General features: G+C 31.6%; 1 protein-coding gene and 1 pseudogene across 9 annotated transcripts in view; both read right to left on the reverse strand.

The window, feature by feature from the left end:
• Positions 1-18781, reverse strand: part of MIPOL1 (mirror-image polydactyly 1) — a 320655-nt gene that overhangs the window by 233838 nt on the left and 68036 nt on the right. For all 9 annotated transcript variants that reach the window (XM_041760079.1, XM_041760083.1, XM_041760075.1 and 6 more), the window contains 3 exons: positions 7250-7469; positions 5523-5655; positions 4091-4196 (listed from right to left, as the gene is read on the reverse strand). In XM_041760079.1, coding sequence (XP_041616013.1) covers positions 4091-4196; positions 5523-5655; positions 7250-7469 — 459 coding nt within the window. The remainder of the gene's footprint in view (positions 1-4090; positions 4197-5522; positions 5656-7249; positions 7470-18781) is intronic.
• LOC121494031 lies at positions 18048-18193 on the reverse strand (annotated as a pseudogene).

Below are 18781 nucleotides of genomic sequence, written 5' to 3' on the forward strand. Positions count from 1 at the left end.
CAAAGATCTGAATCCAAAGTCTAAACATTTAACCACTACCTACTTCAATAGTGCATTATGAGTGAAAAATATAGTCAAAAAGAAATGTCTGACATCCCAAATTTGATTTGCTGGTGTATATTCAGTGCCTAACGCAATCTTGTTAGTAATAGCCCTTCAATAAATATTTCTGTATGTATACAGCCCTGTACGAAATAGCCCTTCAATAAATACTTCTTGTTTGATTTTTAAGGAAGTTAGTTGAGTTCCTATAAAGTGTAATAAAATAATATTGATGGTGATAGGGATGTCAAAAAAGAAGGGGAGGGCAAAAGGGTCAATCATTTGAGATTTTATCACAATAGAGGAGATAATTGAGTTTTAAACTCTCATGAGATCATATTAGAATGACAGTACTCACAGTAGGTAAAAACCAACAGGGAAGTAAAGGAAACAGGCTTGACACTATTTTAACAGTCTACATGAAGGTTTATTATAGATATACATTAGATTAAAGCCCCAATCCTTGGTATCCCATTTCTTTCATTTTGGATTCACATTTAAGTAGAATGTATTTTTAATTAAAAGTCAAACAGAACAAAAATCTTTTCATGACTTCTAATATTATTAAAGATTTAAGAACTTTATAAAGACAGAAATAATCAATATTACTAATAGTTACAATTTACTGAATACCAGTTATATATTAGGTGATTTTATACATTATCTATAATCCTTAAAATAATCTGGTAAATTAGTTAATATTCCCATTTTACAGAAGAGAAAAAGTAAATCAGAAAAGTTAAAAAAAAGTTAAAAAAAAAAAAAAAAAAAGAAAAGTTAATAAGAAACTTGCCAAAAGCACACAGTTGGTATCAAATATTAAAGCTGTGATTTGGACCTGGGTCAGTCTGATTCCAAGGCTTTTGGTCTTCCCATTATTTCAATGTGACTCACAGAGAACTGGGCACCCTTTGTTTTATGTGGTTTTGCCTACACCAGAGTCTTATATTCAATCAGTTGGGAAGACAAGATGAACTAATATATATGTAAATTACATATTACACATAAACACAAAAACAAAATAAGGTGAAAATCTGAAAGACAACAAAAATGGCATAGGTAAAATGACAAGATTTGATCACAGCCATCATAAATTTCATAAACTTTGATTTATGTGGTCTTTGTGTATCAAACCTACCACAGGCATCACTTTAAGATTACAGAGCAAGTAACTTAAAATCACATCTTTAGTGATTTGTAATACTAATCTCTAATCACAGCAGTACTAATACTAAAACTAATCTATACTCATTGCAAAAACTTGAAAAGGTAGACAACTGTTAATTGAAATATTAATACATCCATTAATATTACCAAAATTTGCCTTTTGTTTCATATAATGTGAATGTATAAATGTATTTAATAAAATTAATTATAAATACAGTTTTCTCCTACTTTTCACTCAATGTTGAGTCATGAAGATCTTCTCAAATCACCAAATACTATTCAGGAATAGTTTTTAGCTATCACATGATATCTGACAGCATAAATGTACCTTAGTTTGTTTAATCATTCTCTTGGTATTTGATTGATTTTAACCTCTGGCTGATATGAATATTCTTATATATAAGTCTTTGTATCACATACTGTAAGGAAATGGCTCCTATTTTCCTTGAGTACTTCATATTTTAATTAACATTCTATTTGAAAAACTTATAAACATACATTTTTTTATATTTGCAATTTCCAAGGTTTAGTTTAGAGATGTTTTTTGCATGTATTTCTTCTAATGTGGAATATTTGATCTTTATAAACATTTATATTCTGCTTAGGTACATTATAATATATAAATGTGTGTGCATATTTATAATATGCTTAATCAAATATACATTTTATTTTGAATATAAAAATTGCAATGATAGAAATAAACATCAACATTTATGTGGATTTTTTTGTTCTTGTTATATGGATTACTTGTCCTTCCATACGATACCAAAGAAACCATTTTTCACATGTAATCATATTCCAATAATGTTCTTCTTTCTATTAAGATATTTACATAGTTGATTTTGTTCCTGTGTTTTGCTTTTTGACTGCACTTACTACCAGTGAGGTAGAAAATAAGCTATTTAAGATTGCATGTATGAGAAAATATGAAAAATTATGAGTCTATCAAGAATCACTTAATGAATTTCTTTTGGTTTCAAACCAATGGATTTCACAAGCAATTTAGTTTTAAAAAAGTTTTTGACATATTACAATGATGATTCTTCGTAATGACAAAGAAAATAAGGTCACAAGAAAAATATCTTTGACCTTTTTTTAAAAAGGTAGAATTGAAACATTAAAAAGATATACACTGAAAATTTATACTTTAAAAAAACTTGAGGATTTTCATTTTGTGTCATTTTTGTAACTAAGTGGTTGGATGTATCTCTTTTAACTAGATTGCTTTGTTCCAGAGAAACTACAGCACTGCTATTTTCATCAATTTAGGAGGCTACAGAAAATACTAAGCATTTTTCAAACATTTACTAAAATATTATATCATTAATGAGAAATATTTAATTAACAAGAATCAAAAAGCAATCAAATTCTTTCCAATTTATGCATGCGTGATTCATACTATTTGGTCAAATGGAAGTCTTAAGTATATACAAATAAGTAAATATTTGACGTAGATGATTAGCTATATCATACAAAAGTTTTAAGAGTAGATAATACTGCTTAATGAGTTTTCTCTCCAAGACATAAATGATCTATGTAGACAAATTAATTCATGCTTTTTATTTGTGAAATGGCCTAAGTCTTATCAAACTACTCCTGTATGCAAAATCTTATTATGATGCAAACACCTTCAAACAAATATACTTTTTATAATACCTTCCTAGCAATTAGTATATACAATTTGGATTATAAAAAGCCAAGACACTTCCAAATTGTTCTAAATTTATATCAGAATTCATTTTACAGTACAATTAACAGTAACAGTATGTTGCTGTTAATTTTTCTTAAAATATATAAGTCTCATATTTCTTCACTAAATAAGAAACACAACATTCATGGTAGTTTAACATTAATAATAATAACATTTGTTATTTTAGCTGGAGTATTTATTTATGGTAATTTTCGTTATATTTTTATAGTGATGTTTAGTTCTATTCTGCATAGTATTATTTTAAAGACAGGCTATACCAGTGAATGTCCCTCATCTAAAATATCGGAATTCTTTCATATATGCAAACAGCTTAATGTAGCTCATAAAGTATGATTATAACTTCAAACTAATCACAAAATGCAATTTTTTCTTAAAATCATTCCAACTGATATAAAAACTTCAAAATAAGTAATCTTTAAAATGCCTCTGCATGTTAATTTCTATTATACTATGAGATTTCTATCCTTAACACAAAACAGTGTGAGGAAGAGTGTTACAGGCTATTGAGAATAATCTGATCTTATCTGTAGCATATCACAGATACATTTAAAAAATTTCTCCTTGCAAAGACCTGTGAGTAAAGATAGACTCCAAAACATTTTTAAGGTAGTCATTTATAATCTTAAACTCTGGCAACCTTTCATTTTAATCTTCTCAGCGAAAACATTATCTCCATCATCATCCACATCATCAGATGAAAATTTATTAATTGCACAAAACGGATTTTTTGAATCAAATGTAGGTTTCCATTGGCAATGAATATATGACTATCTTCACACAAAAGAGAAGTATTTCCTCTCAAGGAGCTAAAACAATAAGTGGTATTTGAACTGCTGGTTGAAAGGTAGAGGCACTGGTAATCATTATTTCCCCTTGTTTGTTCAGGCCCTTCCAACAAAACAAACAACCTTTTTGTGATTGGATTGACATGGTGTTAACAATGCATTTAATGCCCAAATCAGTATGAATACAGGTAAAGCTCTCACTAATACCAGTACCAGGATGTTAAAGCCACCTATTTTCTATGCGGCCAAAAAAAAAAAAAAAAAAAAGGACAGAGCCTCCCCTCCTTTGGCAAATAAGCTAGTATGCTAGTATTCACCAAGCCACATCATAGAATAACCTTATGCATGATTCTTAAGACCATATGTTAACACTCATCTACTATACCTGCTGTCTTTTCAGCAATTTGAGCTTCTGTTGCTTTCTCCTGGAGTTCCAGCTTAAGCTTTAGTTTTCTCTGTTCTTTATCTTCTTTAGTCAATTTTTCTTGAAGCTAAAACACATTGAAAAAAACATTGATTCTTATCTGACAAATTTCTTGCAGAAATATGATTAATCCCAAAGTAGAAATTATTTTTTCTAAGCTCTTCTATATTATATTTAACTGCCTAAATACATAACTCCGGGGGGTAAAAATCCCACAATATTTACAATGTTAAGATATTTTATAAAGTAATGACTACCTATAATGATAGAGATTATAAAAACATTTTGATATGCATTTAATTTGTATGTATGTGTACAAGCAAATGAAATCAAAGAAAGTATGACATAATTATCAAAAATAATTACTGCAAAAAGCAATCTGATCTGTTCTTTTGTCTTAAAGTGAAAAAGACTTGGAAGGCACTATCCTAATAAAAAAACAGCACTGCTTTATAGCTTCTCTTAGTAATTCTAATATTTTGAAACAAAATTAATTAAGATAATAATCTTAATATGTGAAACAAATCTCCTTTGAGATTGCTATCCCATCATATTCCATTTAAATTGGCCCTGGCACCTGATTTGTAACTGGCATGTAATAAATAATTGCTAAATGAAAATACAGAAAATATCTCCTACTTTCATACAGAACCCCTCAACTGTTTTTTTAAATTTCTCCCCTGGCTTTTGTCATTTGTGTTGTTTTCCATCAGGCATGATCAACATTCCTAACATCATGCTTCAGTATGACTGGGTCAAAAAACTAAACTATTAAAATCAGAAAGGTATGTAGAGGTATGCAGAGGTTAAAAAAAACAGAAGGCATAGAATATGAACATTATTTAATGACATTATTGAATGCTAAGGAAATGTAACTAGAAAGAGGAAAGATACAACATGACATGACATATTGGATTGGACAAAATGCAGCAGTATATAACACTACAAGGGATGTGACAATACTGCCAAGCCTTATGACTTTAAAGTTTAATTACATATATTATTGAGGTGAGATACAGGGCACAGACACCAATAAAAAAAGAAAAGAAAAACAGTTAAGTAACATGAAATCAGTGTATTTTATTTCTCACTGAAGTAAACTTCCACTACAGTAAAATGTGAATGAATCTTTTTTTAGGTACCTACTCCAGGTACCATGGATTTATGAAAAAGGGAAGTGATACCACAGGCCAGCCAGGGAAGAAATGAAAGAAATTGTTTTTTATTGCCTATTTCTACACTCAGTCATACTCTGATGACATGGTATGTCAACAACATAAAGCTATACCATTAAAGGATAAAAATACATCATGAAACTGAATTATAAAAGCAAAACCTAGAAGGTCAACAGTTAAACGGTCACTATATAATTATTAGATTTTCTATGCTGTACCTTTTTATTGCTTGCTCTGAGAAAGTCCAATTCTTTTAGAAGAAATGCTATTTTCTTCTTATCTAAATCTGAAGTAACTCGACAAGGGATCATACACTCACGATGCAAATCATTATCTCTATGTTCCATAATGCTGTAATAAAGAAAGCTATTAATATATACATATGATTTCTATGATTTAGCATCTATAAATTTTACACTGCAAATGAGGGAGACAAATTTAATTTTAATAATAAATATGTAAAGTCACTTAATTTTAAATTTTTCTTGTTATGCACTGTTAAGAAAATACTTTGGATCAAAAACAATAAATACATCAATTTCACAGGAGTGCTAATCCACTGACTAAGAGAGCTAAATCTATGTAAGCATTTAGTAACTTCTACAGAGATTCATGGTTCAGTACACTTAAAGAATTCAGGTTTTAAGGGTTGAGAATAATTCGATTTATACTTTTTGTCAGAAGAAACGTATCTCATTTTTTGGAAAATAAGAATATACTTTTTTCAATTTGGGCAACAGAATATCACTTTTTCATTATTAAATTCAAAACAAATTAAAAATGAAAACCTATTCCTGTGACATTTAATGGTAAATGAATTTTTGACATTTTGTATGCTGTTTGAGAACAGTATTGACTTGTGAGCAAGTAGTACAAAGAAGGGGAGGGAAAAGAGATGGGACTGTTTTGTGAAGGCATTATATTAAAGTTGTCAACATAGGTAAATCTTAGTTTCTAAGAAGTTGTTAAGCAGTGAGGCCTGGGACAGTCAGAGCAGCTCTGCCTACTATGTATTTCTTCTGTTACAATTGTACTAGATATTTCATACTCTTATGTTAACCCCATCTCTACTATTTATTTTATCCCATGTGGTTATAAAATGTTTATCACTTCTTCATTCATCCCTACTCCTATCCCCAAAAGTATATTTCAAATTTGTACTTTAGTAAGGATAAACTGTTTGCCAAGAAGCAGGAACACACTAAAATACATCTACTGAATAATTTTTAAGTAATCATTTTACTTATTTAGCTGTTCTTATACAAAACCATTAAAATATATTAAATAACATTTTGTTTAGACTGAATATACAATTATTTAGTCATTGAAGTTTTTGTAATTCTGCAATATTTTCAAAATATATGATGAATCATTAAAGTATTTAACCCCAGCGAGGTAAAAGTCACAGGTGTCACAAAATCAAATCTTTTCCTGGAATCACTAGGTAAGGTGACTGTTAAAAGCTGCAGAATAGAAAATAATATGGAAGACAAATGGGAGAGTAAAAGGCCTTTCCAGAAGCATTTCATTTGAACAAAAAATCATGCTAACCCAAACCAAAACACATCTTTGGGGGCTTATTTTTGTCCCAGAATTGCCAGTTTTTTGGTTCTGATAAATACTTTATCATTTATAACAACTTAACAGTTATTTCCAGATTCAAAATCAAAAGACACAGAAAATACTATTCAACAAGAAGGCATAAAATCTCAAGGCCTTCATTTAAACTCATCTTGTGCTTTTTCACTTAGCAATCTACATGCATTACATCAATGTAAAGAAAACGGGAAAACTCCAGTAGATTGCCTGAATTCTAATAAATTAATGATATGTTCAACTTAGCCCAAGCCAAAAAGGAAGGAGGGAAGGATGAATGGAGGAGGGAGGAAGAGAAGAAAGAGTCCTCTCAATCTTATTTTCTAAATTTAAGGCTGTGGGCACTCACTTGGATTTTTTAGCATTGCAGTCAGCTGTCTCATCACCTGGATAAGGAAAATTACTTGATTTCTGCCCTGGCAGTTCTGTGTCCTCATGGGTGGCTTCATTAACTAATTCATTGGATTTCTGATGCATGTCTTCCTTAGAATTCACAGTTGGTTGTTCATCTGGCTCTGTACTTTTATTTCTTCCTGTAGTCTCTTGTTCCAGATAATAGTGGCCTATCTCTGTATTTAAAACAAAACAAAAACAAACGTTATGTGAAATACCATAGCAACATATGAAATCATCCAAATGAGTATTTTTGTGGAAATAGGTGCTCTCATAGTTTTAAGATGCATTTACTAGTCTTCCTCCTATTGTAATCAGGTAAGCATGTATAGTTTTTCCACTTCTGGTGGGTATTTAGGGCAATGGTTTACAACCTTGACTGCAGGTGGAAAGAATCTGAGGAGTTTCTGGAAATCCTTAGCCCAGAACGTATCTTACACTAATTAAATCAAAATCTGCTGGAGTCCAAGTAACTCCAACATACAATCAAAGCTGAGAAACACTGACATAGGGGCATTATTTTCTAGATTTCAAAAAAATAGGATGCAGTAAGTTAATGATTATAGGGAAGTGATACTCTGCATGCAACTCTGGTATCAGACTGCCTACGTTAGAATTCCAGCTTTGCCAAGCACATAACTTTGGTCATGTTACTTACCTATCCAAGCCTAAGTTTCTTGTTTGTAAAATGAGAATTTAATAGTACTTTTACCTGAGTTACTCTGAGGATTAACTGGGTTAATATATGTAAAGTACTTGGTCTAATGTTCAGTACATCAGTAAATATTAGCTTTTATTTTTATCATATTATCAATATTAAAATTAACACAGTATAAGAATTATTTTTAACTTCCATTTTATCAGATATACATTATACATTAGAAAATCTCTTTGGGGGGAATCCCTGAGTGGCTCAGCAGTTTAGCACCTGCCTTCAGCCCAGGGCATGATCCTGGAGTCCTGGGATCGAGTCCCACATTGGGCTCCCTGCATGGGGCCTGCTTCTTCCTCTGCCTGTGTCTCTGCCTCTCTTTCTCTCTCTCTGTGTCTCTCATGAATAAATAAATAAAATCTTAAAAAAGAAAAAGAAAAAAAATTTTTTGTAAAGACTGGTTATTTCATAAGAGTTACTTTAAGCTGTAACTCATAAATAATAGCTATTTCAAAGAAATAGTATATCTGATGATATGGTGAAATTTTTGGAAGAAAATGACACACAAGTTCATAAAACAAACTCTTTTATCAGTAAATTAGACCAATAGACACAAATACTGATTGTAACAAATACTTTATTGTTTTTAGCATCAATAATCTTTGAACTTTAAAAAGCAGGTGAGTCTCACCTGTTTGTTGATGATGGCTTCTCCAACCTGCCAAACTTAAAATGCTTTTAAGCAGAAAAGCAAAGGAGAGTAGTTTCAGAATAAAAATAAAATAGGGGCACTCATAAATAAGCTATTCACAAAGTATTCATTCCTTAAGGAGAAATTCTTTGCTTATAGATATGCTGAAATTAGGTGTGGCTAGTTATAAACTCCAAGTCCTGGACATTATCTTGTTGGTGGCTGAATCTAAATCAGAAACCATCTGTTTTTAGTAAATTCCTCTCGAGTTCAATTTGTTTGAGGAAGGAAAAAGGGAAATGTGCTATCATAATTACATACTGTAAGCTATCTATGAAATTTCAACATTATATTATTTTGATTTAAACTCTAACAACTCTAGGTATCTGAAGACTATTTGTAAGTTTTTGACATTGCAAAATGTTTACATGGTTTGCTTCCCATGTTCATCATGCTACTTCTCTAGAAGAGGCTGGTGTCAGTAGAGTGGAACCCCCCAAATCTAAATTAGGGAGTTTTGTAAATGGACATTAAAGAATATCACTATATTGTCAATAAACCATTCTTTCTAACATATGTAACTTTAAAAGTACAACTGATCTTTCAACACATGGATCTGAGCTGCACAGCTGCACTTATCTGGGAATTTTTTTCAATAAATACAGAACACTGTAAATATGTTTTCTCTTCCTTATGATTTTCTTAGAAACATTTTCTCATCTCTAGCTTACTTTAAGAATGCAGTATAATACATACACAAAATACATGTTAATTGACTATTATTGCTAAGGCTTCTAGTCAATAGTAGGCTATTAAGCGGTTACATTTTGGGGGAGTCAAAAGTTATAATGTGAATTTTTGACTCATGGGGGTTGATGCCTCTAACCCCCGACTATTCAAGGATCAACTGAAACTGAAATGAAAAAGAATTATAAATAGTTACTGTAAGCAATATCAAAATAACACAACTTGTCCCCAGGGATGTACCAAAATGTTACTATTAGGGCCTATTCTCCAATTTATGGGTACAAAGGTTCCCCAAAAGGTAAAAAGATGAGCCATGGAGTACTTCCAGCTAAAAAGTTCCCTGTTCTCCAGGATGACACTATACCAACTGCTTCAGAATCTTAAGTCTTGAGTCTTTGATCTATTTTCCATTATCCACATTACCATTATCTTACCACTATCTACAACTTGTCCCATACTTTTATCTCTGTATTTCTAGGTCTAGGTCAGCAGCTTTCTTCTTTTAGTTTTTATTTCTAACCTACTCCTAGCGTTTACTTTACCCCCTCCATGGTATCTCTACTTGCTATCTGCTTACTATATTTATAGCTCTCTTCCTTACTTCAGTCAAGTTTTCTGATCTGCTGAACTCTTGGTAATTCAGCGCCTTTTCACCCAGACTATACTATCTTCTCCAGACTCAGAGCAGATGTGTGACCTTCCCATTTTAAAAGACTCTTTGCAAATCCTTTCTGGATTTTAGTAATTATAATCTCTTATAGTATTATTGAAATAAACTCAGCAAGTCCTAATGTACTTCTGGATTTGAATTCCAAATGTTTAATATTTTTGAAGAACCTCTGATTAATTCTAGAAGTCCTAATGTACTTCTGGATTTGAATTCCAAATGTTTAATATTTTTGAAGAACCTCTGATTAATTCTAGATGCTTCTAATCTTTCTCTGTACTAAAAACTTTCAGACTAACTGTAACTGTTTATCACACATTTGGAGCCTGTTCTGTAAACCAGACTATCCATATTTTTCTACTGAGATTTACTTTTACTTTAGGGTAAACAAGGCTAATATACAAAATTTTCTTTTTGTCTGCCAATTTTTTTGACCAACTATTGTAGCAAATGTTGCTTAAATCCTCTCTCAATGCTCTTCTATTCTGCCATGTTGCATTATCCTGTGTCAGAATTCAATCTCTGTATAAAAAGTTTGACCTTTCTAATTAATCTATTTATTCCTTAATTTAATAATCATGGAAAACCTTCAATGTGATATGTTATATGAAAGTACTGAGAAAAAGAAAGACAAGTGGGAAACAGACTCACCTTCAAGGACTCTATAGTACAGTGAGTAAGGCAAACTGGTCTAATGATCTGCATACAATGTAATAAGGACTATACTAGAGCTATAGAGACCAAATATAAAAATGCAAAAAAAAAAAAACACACATGCTAGACATACTAATGCTCAAATAGAGACTCTGGGAAGATTTCAAAAAGGCATTTGTTCCAACAAAAGACAAGTAGGAATGTACAAAGCAATCAATTACCAAATGGTTTGAGTTAGATGATGTAAAGAAAAAAGTGATATACTCTAAGAAAAAACAACAGAAAGAAGAAGCATGGGTACAAAGAAGAAACAGCTTTAGGAAAAACAGACATTTCTTATATATCTTTCATGAGATGACAAGATGTTATAGTGAGGAAGTCAGAATTTCTAAATTGAGTAATATGTAACACAAAGTCCAAGATGTGGTTCTGGGAATGGATTAATGAAATAGACCGATGGTGAAGGTATTTGGAGAAGAAGAAATTAAGGAATCTAGGTACTGAAAGTGTCACCTACTAAGACATGGAAATCATTTAGAAAAATGGCAAGAAAAGAAAGAAGAAATGAGAGCCAAGACTTCGCTGACTGCATGAACATGCTCAAAGACAGATGAAACAGCTGACAGGAATTGACTGTAGGTATGTCATTTCTTTTTATCTTTTTACTTTGAAATAATTTGTCTTATAAAAAAGTTGCAAAAACAGTACAAAGAATTCCTATATACTGGGTGAAGGCACTCAGGTTCTCCAAATCTTAACATTTTACCACATTTATTATTCATTCTCTCCAAATCTACCTATTTACCTGGCTATCTGCACATACAACTTTTTCCATAATATTTGAGAGTAACTTAAAGGCATAATGCACTTTGACTTTTCAAGTCAATTTGAAGATACTGCTCCATCATACTGCATTTTGCCAAGTTTTCTTTACCTTTTTCAAAGCCTGACTTAACTTCAATTTCTCAATTAGTACTGTCTCTAACCAAGAGAAGAGAGCACTTAGTGACTCTAACTCAGTCTTCAGTTATTTTCCCTAAATTCTCTAACCCAGAAGACCATTATGAAGTGATAATGGGGTGAAGCTACTACAAGCTTTGGTTGAGCTTTTTTTGGTTGCCCCATCACCCAAAAAAGTATTGTATACAGAAATATAAATATATAAGGCAATACAATGCAACAAAAAGGGAAGTTATAGGCACACTAGTCAATTAGAAAGAGAAGATAAAGGTTTTAAAGAAAAAACATTCACTCTTGATTCAAACTCTTATCTACAGGCAGAAGAAAGCTTAAAATAAAACTATCCTATTAATTCTTTTCTTTCAAATGGTTTAAAATGGAAACTCTATCTTCTTTAGTAATCTGCTTCAGTGTTTAATCAATGTCATTGTTAACTGTTCTATCATTATGACTAACAGAATTAATACTATTTAAATATATTTCTCCATATGGACTTAGAGAATAAATTATCAATCTCTTCTTCATTCTTCATAAGACTCTGAAGTCTTTCTTTCCTAAGGGTTAAATGACAGGGAATTTTTATGCCTACTATCAATTCCTTTATATACTTTATTTGCTCTTCTGTGAGCATACTGTATTACTGGGCATAAGAAGCTGACTACTTCAAACCAAATTTATTTCCCAGTTTTCGCTATTAGTATCTTATGCTATCACTACCATATAAACTATGATCATTTGAAAATCATATTATAGAGGATTACTACTAGGTATTCCTCAAACTGCTATTGCTAGAGACAGTTTGTTCATCTGGACAAGATGAGTGGATTTCATAAAGATATGGGGGAATCTCAATATTTAAAACATGTGCTGAGGCTACCCGCAATATATGTTTGAAGACCTTGTGTCACTCTAGTGACTTTCATGCTATTTCCAATGGACCACTGTCATGATCTAACAAATTTTCTTTACTTCTGGAGGTACCAGTATTGTCAACTATCTCGATGCCAACGTTGCTATTAAATTCTCAATTCCTTAGTCTAGAAAATTAACAATATTATACCATTTCCTTCTCTAGGAAAGAAAGCTCTAGAATCCCCTTTGAGTTCAATTCTCCAGACAATGATACATTAGTTAATGTATAATACATTCGGTTATATGACGCTACCCAGCAAATCATGACTTGTGGCAAAAAATAACTGTTATTTCTCAACTGCTACACAGAAGTGAGGAGGTGGCTAGAATCAAACAGAGATTCTTAAAGGCTGGGAAATTCTATTCTGTCTGGCTTTGTAAATAGTTTGTGACAACTGGTATCTGTGTAAACGGATTTGATGGTCCCCTGGGGGGGGTCAATACTGTTTACAGAGCTGTTTCTTCAGAGTGGTTGAGCTAGAATTGTCTCTAGGGACCCTACCAGGGTTACTCAGAATAGCAACATGCCAGCTACCTGAGAGCTCAGGGTAGAAAAAAGGGCAATAGAAATAGGCAAGTACATTCAAATAAATGGATCTCTTGCACCTTCAGATGCAGGTGCTACTTAGGGGCATTTAGAGCTAAAACGAACCATAAAGGAGGCAGTTTGTTAATGTGCTCCCATATGCTTGCTCACACAATTGGTCACCACTTCATTAAACTTTTTTTTTGGAGGGGAGGGATGATTACTTAAACCAATGGCATGTGATTTTGTAAATGTAAAACGAACAAAAATCTTGTGTTTATAGCTTCTTTCTTTTGTATATTGTCTATTATTACATTATATAAGAACATCAAAATGATAGGACACACTTTTTGCTACTAAATAAGACTGTAAATTTGATGTGATGGTGTAATTACTACAGTAGTCCCATATTGTAAACAAAAGATATTGTCTTTTTTCAACAGTTAAGGATTTCTCTAAGTGAGCATTAGTTTCAACATAATCAGAACAGCAGTATCAGTTAGTAGCCCCAAATAACTTCTACCAGTTCATTCTGGAAGTTAAATGCAGGTTATCTATATGTGTGTACAAATACTATTTATTTCCTTTACTAAATAATGCTGTTTCCTTATATGGGGGAGGGTTAGTTTCCCACATAGATGCATATGTGGGCTTCCCCATCCTTTGCCAAACATAAAAGAAAAAGACATCGAAACTTGTGCCATATCTCAGTGGTCTCATCTGAGTGTACAAGAGAAAAATTTAGACCTTCCAAGTAGAACATTGGTGTATTTAGATCTTCCAAGCAAAGCCACAGTGCATGAGCTAAAGATAAACAGCAGGGTTTGAATTCGGGCTCCACCACATGGCTATATGACCTTTAGCAAATTACTTAACCTCATTAATTTCCCTATCAATAGAAGTACATAATAATAGCACCTATCTCAAAAGGTTGTTATGAGGATTAAATTATTTAAATTATATAATCTCTTGGAAAAGTTTCAGCACAGAGTACACTCTCAATAAATGTTAGCTATTATTATCTGCAAAAACCTGCTTGGCTAAAAGCAGAAGTTTTTTTTTAAGCAAAAGACTTTTAAATTAAGATATTAAAAGAATAAATAATAAAATTAAAATATTCTTATTAAAATATCCAAAGACATGGACATAAAAATAAATACAATGATTTGTATTTATACAAATCATATAATGCTCATATAATGATAAACATAAAGAGATAACACTTAGGTAAAACTTGTAGTTAACATATAATGGTTTAATTAAAGCACATTACAGATTATAAAACTATTAAATTACAGAAGTAATAGGACTTCGAAATTTAGAAATCCTGACACTAGGAAAAGATCCTGAAAGAAAATTCATCACACAGAAAGAAAGTTTAATAGTATTATTTCTGAGATTTAATCCCATAGCAAGAAAATAAGAAATTTAAATAGTCTATTTCTGTAACATAATTTGAGCATTTACTACAATGGCACAAAATTAGATATAATCAGGACTATAGCTAGTAGATCACAGGTACTTATCCTTCAGAGATTCTAATTTAGGAATCACAAGAAATTAGGTAAGTTTTGGATCTCTGGCTTAAAAAATGGAAACTTGTCACTTGGATATAGTATACTCTCTCAGGTTTTAATATATTTTGGCTTGAATAGAAATAAGAAGAAAACAGAAAGAACCATAACTTTTATTTTCATTGGTCTACATACACCATCGCCTGAATTTCAAGTGCTCACAGCCAAACATAGCCAGTGGCTACCATGTTGCAAAGCACAGATACAAAGTCTTATGTAGTTCTAATATAAAGTGTAATATATATAATGAAAAGAAGTTTAAAATATATGGGGATGGGGAAGAGGCAGGATATAGCTATCAGATATTGAAGTAGGATTTTATAGAGGTTTATGAAGTTGGAAAATCATAAAAACCACATAATTTATTCATTTGCACGTGAAGGTTCAACATTCAAAATAAACTACATCTTTTACATTCTTATACATGGTTGCATATTTAGATAAACATATCAAAAAGGAGTGGTGAGGTTATTTCATCTTTGATTAAGACAACTGAAGACTTAGGGTTATCATATTTCAAATTATCCACTGGTTAGCCATGAAACTTATTTTACTGGAATTTTGTCATTTGTTTTATTATGAAAAAGCTATTTAAAGTGGTGGTACTAAACCAAATTTTAAAAAGTGTTTGTTTCATCAAGTTTGAATAGTCAGGAGCACATCAACATTCATTCTATTAGGGAAGAGAACAGATTTCTGTGTAAGAACTGAATTCCATCATAATGTTTCAGATTCTAGATTTTAATATCCTTTACTGTATGAAGACCATGAACACAGTGTAACAGTATAATCTCCTAAAGCTTAGGCTACCTAATTAACTTATGAACATAACACATAAATTAAAGCTCTGTGAAACTTGTATCATCCTATCTAAACCATTACAAATATTATCTAGGTTGACATAATTGTGAAAACTGTCCTCAAATTTTATTAACTAACATGAGTGGTCTTTATTTTTCTGCCTCAGTGATATGAATTATTTGGCTACCTACTATACATTTCTTTTTTTTTTTTTTTTTTATACATTTCTAACCTTTTCAGCCTTTCTCAATTTGTGTGATAAGAATAATTTATATAAAGTAATTAAAATATGAATAATGAACTTGGTAAGTCTTAAATTTCTACAATTGCAAGTAAAACAAGTTTCATAATTATCTATTTTTTGTTTGTTAAGTGCAAACACATACTGACTGCCCATGAATTCAACAATTTCATAAATCACTTATGGATGCTAACTTTCCCAGTAACATTTGTTACTGGAGAAAAAAGAGAAAAAAGACAGAATTTCATCTGTGCTTTTCATTTTATTTAAGGGCATTTTTAGATTTGAAAACAAAATAGAAGAATTACCAGTCAGACACTAAGTGGAAATCACTGAAACACAATGTTAGTTCTAATGGATGGATGACTGTGTTTGGTCTTTTGAAACTTTGAAGTATAGGTAAGTCTTGATCACACAAATTAATAAATCCTAAAGCTGGAGTTAACAATAACCATTACACCCAAATTCTGCAGCTTAGCCCAGCCAATTTTTCAAAAGGTCAGGTTGTGAACTGGAGAAGATCAGGGAGGTCCACCGCATAGCTTTGTTGCCAGGCATCTCTCGTCTGGATTGTTGCAGGCATTTATTAGTATTCGTCAGCAGACTCAACAGAGCAAACAAGAAATTCAAGCACGAATAATAAAATGAAATGCTGCTATATAACCCTTTGTCATTCAGCAAATATGGGACTTTTTAGCTACATTGTTCCTAAACCTGGGTTACTACTTTAATTTTTCTCCACAGTGCTGACTGAATGAGTATGCATGTGTGTTAAATGCAGAGCTCCCCTAACAACTGCAGGACTGCCATTTAATCTGTTGGTAGATGGACCATTTCCTGTGGGAACCCTAGCTATGATTTCCAGATCCACCAAATAAATCTCAGATTAAGATTCCAAATGAAACCTGCCTTTGGCAGATAAAAAATGTCAAGATGGATATAAACAGTAAAATTATAAATTATCTAGGTGTTGCATGACAAACCAATGTTCAATTTTTTTTTGTTGACATGTGCCCAGATATCAAAACTATATGAGACATTCATCAAATGTCACACTTTCATAATATTGGAGGCATCATTAAAACTGTTTGACTAAGGACCTCAAAGTGTTTAAGCAGTAGCTCAAAAGTATATTTGTGCAAAGTAGAAGAATAAATTTACATATCAGCAGCAGCTCATAAGGGATGGGTAAATATTCTGTTTATCTCTCATTGTAATTCAGGTTACTTTAAATACAAGGTATTAGGAAATCATTATACTCTATATGGCATCATTACATAACTTTCTATGCAAATGATGTGTGTTTTATTCAAATCTACCATTTGTTTCTCCAGGAAAAAAACAAAACACAAAACCAAAACACCACAAAAGCATAGAAGGAAAAAGTAGGGGACTCCCATTTCATCAATCAACCATGACTACTATACAAGTGTATTGTTGGTCAGTTATAGTATCATCAGCCCCATATTAGAGTTAACATTTATAACTTTCTTAAAAAGCACTAAATATCTGAAGCGAAAACAAGCCTGAGAAAAGTAAAAAAAAAATTTAATGTTTTCATTTCAAATGACTTGGGGAAAGGGAAGAGACTTAAGGAAAAAAAAGGTAATAAAAGACCAATATAGAACATCTTAGCAAATAGCCTGTTAAAAATGCAGAGGAAGTCTCTACTGCATTCTCAGGAGATCACGTATTGGCTTTTTAATGAAAATTTTTGTTTTGTCTTTGGTCTTCTTACCTGGACTAATGCAGCCTTGTCCTGGCCTTAAACTCTATACTGATTGACTAAATATGGGCACTGAAGATTTCTAAAAGGAAACAATCAGATTTGCCAAACTGAAATCATTATTTTTTTTTAACTCTAAACTCTTAAAAACAGTTGTGTATAAAGTTTCAGTGACTACAAATATGCAACTTTTAACAAAAATTCAAAAATATCTAATCTACTTAAAATAGGAATTCTTTCCAGTTATAAATTCTTTACACTTAATCTGTGGAAAGAATCCAGAATACTCTATACTCCACATCCCAAATGTTTATACACAAGCCCAAATTTTAAAGATGATGTATTCGTTCTATCTTTCCTATTGTATTTCCCCTAACACATGTTGGTTCGAGAAAAAACTAATGCTAAATTAAACCCCACCTATTCTAATCTGATTAATATTAATCTGAAAATTTTGAATGGGGGAGAGAAATAAAAAAGACATTAATTAAAGAACGAAATAAAGGTTGTTAATGCTTTATTTTTTTCTTTTCTTTATTTTTATTTTTTATACTTGTAGCAAGAATTACAATCAAACTCTACTCATTGGATCAGAGACCCCTGTGGTGTAGCAAGAATTACAATCAAACTCTACTCATTGGATCAGAGACCCCTGTGGTGTTACTTGCCCCTCTAGTAGCACACTACCTACACTTGCAAGCTCATTGGCCAGTCAGAGGCCTCAACTCCAAGCTCTAATAATGTGCATGTATTTAATTTTGATAAATCAAGAAACATTACTATATTTTGGTACATGTCAAATTACCTTAGGTACAGCCAGTGAAACCATTGAAAAAGAGAATTTAATTTTAAAAATATTTAATTAGCAAAAACTAATATATTCAGTATCTATTCCACAAGTATAATTTTATCAATATGAACATCATTTTTAACTCTTCACCCACTAGCAGCATCCTGATTTTAAAGTACCAGAAAGTTTCCGTATGTGAAGACTAGACTTACTCAAAAATTAAAAGTCAAATAGGATTTTTAAAAATAAATACTTTTAATTTACACCTTATCAGTACAATTTCACTCTTTGGCATAAAATTATTGAATCTACCCCAAAGCTCCAGATTAGAATATTTTTAATTCAGTCATTTAGACTATGAATTTCAAAATTTTGTAGCTTTATTTGTTGTTTGCCTTTTCACATTCTCTAAGAAAAAACAAAAAACACAAAGAAAAACTGCATCTGAAACTACTCCCTAAAAGTTAACAATGTCCTACATGTTAGGCTGTTCTGAATTACTTACACACACACACACATACAACCCAAAACTAGTGAGTAAATGTAG

Source organism: Vulpes lagopus, chromosome 6 (genome assembly GCF_018345385.1).
Source record: "Vulpes lagopus strain Blue_001 chromosome 6, ASM1834538v1, whole genome shotgun sequence".
NCBI classification, from domain to species: Eukaryota; Metazoa; Chordata; class Mammalia; order Carnivora; family Canidae; genus Vulpes; species Vulpes lagopus.